Source organism: Boleophthalmus pectinirostris, unplaced genomic scaffold (assembly GCF_026225935.1).
Source record: "Boleophthalmus pectinirostris isolate CB_2022bp ecotype Guang Dong unplaced genomic scaffold, ASM2622593v1 HiC_scaffold_7, whole genome shotgun sequence".
In the NCBI taxonomy this organism is placed as follows: domain Eukaryota; kingdom Metazoa; phylum Chordata; class Actinopteri; order Gobiiformes; family Gobiidae; genus Boleophthalmus; species Boleophthalmus pectinirostris.
Window position 1 is genome coordinate 42243448 of NW_026571473.1, and position 2500 is coordinate 42245947.

A 2500-nucleotide genomic window follows, 5' to 3' on the forward strand; every position below is an offset into this window, starting at 1 on the left:
CCTCGAGTGAGAGACAAGACCGAGTCCAAACACGAGTCCGAGACGAGACACAACGATCTACCCACACGACCTTGGCCATCGACTGGTAGATCACGATCGACGTATTGAGCACCACTGATCTAACAGATCCACGGGCTCTGCTCACTGAGCACATGCACTAGTGTCACGAGAGCGTGCACGAGGAGCACAGCTCACACTTTGACCAATCACAGCGAGAGGAGCCGAGAGGAGGCGGAGTCTGTTTTTAAGACGACTGAAGGATTTTGGGCTGAGAAAAAGTTCATGATTTAAAAAAAGGTAAAAAAGGTAAAAATCACCACAAAAAAAAAGTTTCAGTGAGTGTGACCGGGTCGACTCCACACACAAACTGAATGTTAAGAACGGACCAATCAGGATGCAGAAGCTCGGCCGCTGTGACTGCTGCCCTCCATGAGGTTCATTTGGAGATGTCACACTCTGACCTCTGACCTCTCTGCTCCCTCAGGTTCACATGGAGGAGCCGTGTTTTGACTTCCTGCGCACAAAAGAAACTCTGGGGTCAGAACCAGGACTAAACCAGGACTAAACCAGAACTAAACCAGAACTGAACCAGGACTAGACCAGGACTAAACCAGAACTAAACCAGGACTAAACCAGGACTAGACCAGGTCTAAAGCAGGTCTAATCCCGGTCTGGTTCAGGTACCAGGTTTACCCGTTGTACAGAAACACGTCTGGAGTTCTGGGTTTTTCCGTCACTGTCCAAACTCAGGCCACGAAGTTCAGGTCAGTCCACAAACGCCCAGATGCCCTCCCACGTGTGTGTGTGTGTCTGTGTGTGTGTATAGTGTGTGTATAGTGTGTATTATATCAGATGCCCTCATGTGTGTATGGGGTGTGTGTGTGTCTGTGTGTGTGTATAGTGTGTGTATAGTGTGTATTATATCAGATGCCCTCATGTGTGTATGGGGTGTGTGTGTGTCTGTGTGTGTGTATAGTGTGTATGTGTATGTGTGTATAGTGTGTATGTGTCTGTGTGTCTGTGTGTGTGTATAGTGTGTATGTGTCTGTGTGTCTGTGTGTATTATATCAGATGCCCTCGTGTGTGTATGGGGTGTGTGTGTGTGTGTGTGTGTCTGTGTGTGTGTATAGTGTGTATGTGTGTATTATATCAGATGCCCTCCCTGCGTGGCAGTTCGGAGTGGGTGGAGGAGCGGGTGCAGTGTTTCCTGTCGTCCTTCGGGAGGCGCCTGTCGTCTCTGAGCGCAGACGCCTTCAGGACGCAGCTGCAGGCGCTGGTGCAGCAGAAGAAGAAACACGACTCCAGTTTAAGAGAAGAAGTCGAACGAAACTGGAACGAAGTGACGACTCAGCAGTACTTCTACCACCGAGTACTACGACAGGTACTACTACTACTACTACTACTACTACACTTCTACCACCGAGTACTACGACAGGTACTAAACTACTACTACTACTACTACTACACTTCTACACTTCTGAGTACTACGACAGGTCTACTACTACTACTACTACTACGACACTTCTACGACAGTACTACTACTACTACTACTTTACTTACTACTACTACTTATACTAACTACTACTTTCTACCACCGAGTACTACGACAGGTACTACTACTACTACTACTACTACACTTCTACTACTACGACAGGTACTACTACTACTACTACTACTACACTTCTACCACCGAGTACTACGACAGGTACTACTACTACTACTACTACTACTACACTTCTACCACCGAGTACTACGACAGGTACTACTACTACTACTACTACTACTACACTTCTACCACCGAGTACTACGACAGGTACTACTACTACTACTACTACTACACTTCTACCACCGAGTACTACGACAGGTACTACTACTACTACTACTACTACTACACTTCTACCACCGAGTACTACGACAGGTACTACTACTACTACTACTACTACACTTCTACACTTCTACCTACTACGAGTACTACGACAGGTACTACTACTACTACTACTACTACTACACTTCTACCACCGAGTACTACGACAGGTACTACTACTACTACTACTACTACACTTCTACCACCGAGTACTACGACAGGTACTACTACTACTACTACTACTACACTTCTACCACCGAGTACTACGACAGGTACTACTACTACTACTACTACTACTACACTTCTACCACCGAGTACTACGACAGGTACTACTACTACTACTACTACTACTACACTTCTACCACCGAGTACTACGACAGGTACTACTACTACTACTACTACTACTACACTTCTACCACCGAGTACTACGACAGGTACTACTACTACTACTACTACTACACTTCTACCACCGAGTACTACGACAGGTACTACTACTACTACTACTACTACTACTATCTACTACACCGAGTACTACGACAGGTACTACTACTACTACTACTACTACACTTCTACCACCGAGTACTACGACAGGTACTACTTACTACTACTACTACTACTACTTCTACCACCGAGTAC

The 2500-nt window shown here is 45.9% G+C and overlaps 1 protein-coding gene across 1 annotated transcript in view; it reads left to right on the top strand.

Moving 5' to 3' along the window:
- The first annotated feature begins 490 nt into the window (after positions 1-490).
- Positions 491-2500, top strand: part of LOC129412170 (nardilysin-like) — a 6047-nt gene continuing 4037 nt past the window's right edge. Inside the window, exons 1-3 of the mRNA XM_055165299.1 lie at positions 491-537; positions 681-764; positions 1174-1381. Of these exons, the coding sequence (XP_055021274.1) occupies positions 491-537; positions 681-764; positions 1174-1381 (339 nt within the window). The remainder of the gene's footprint in view (positions 538-680; positions 765-1173; positions 1382-2500) is intronic.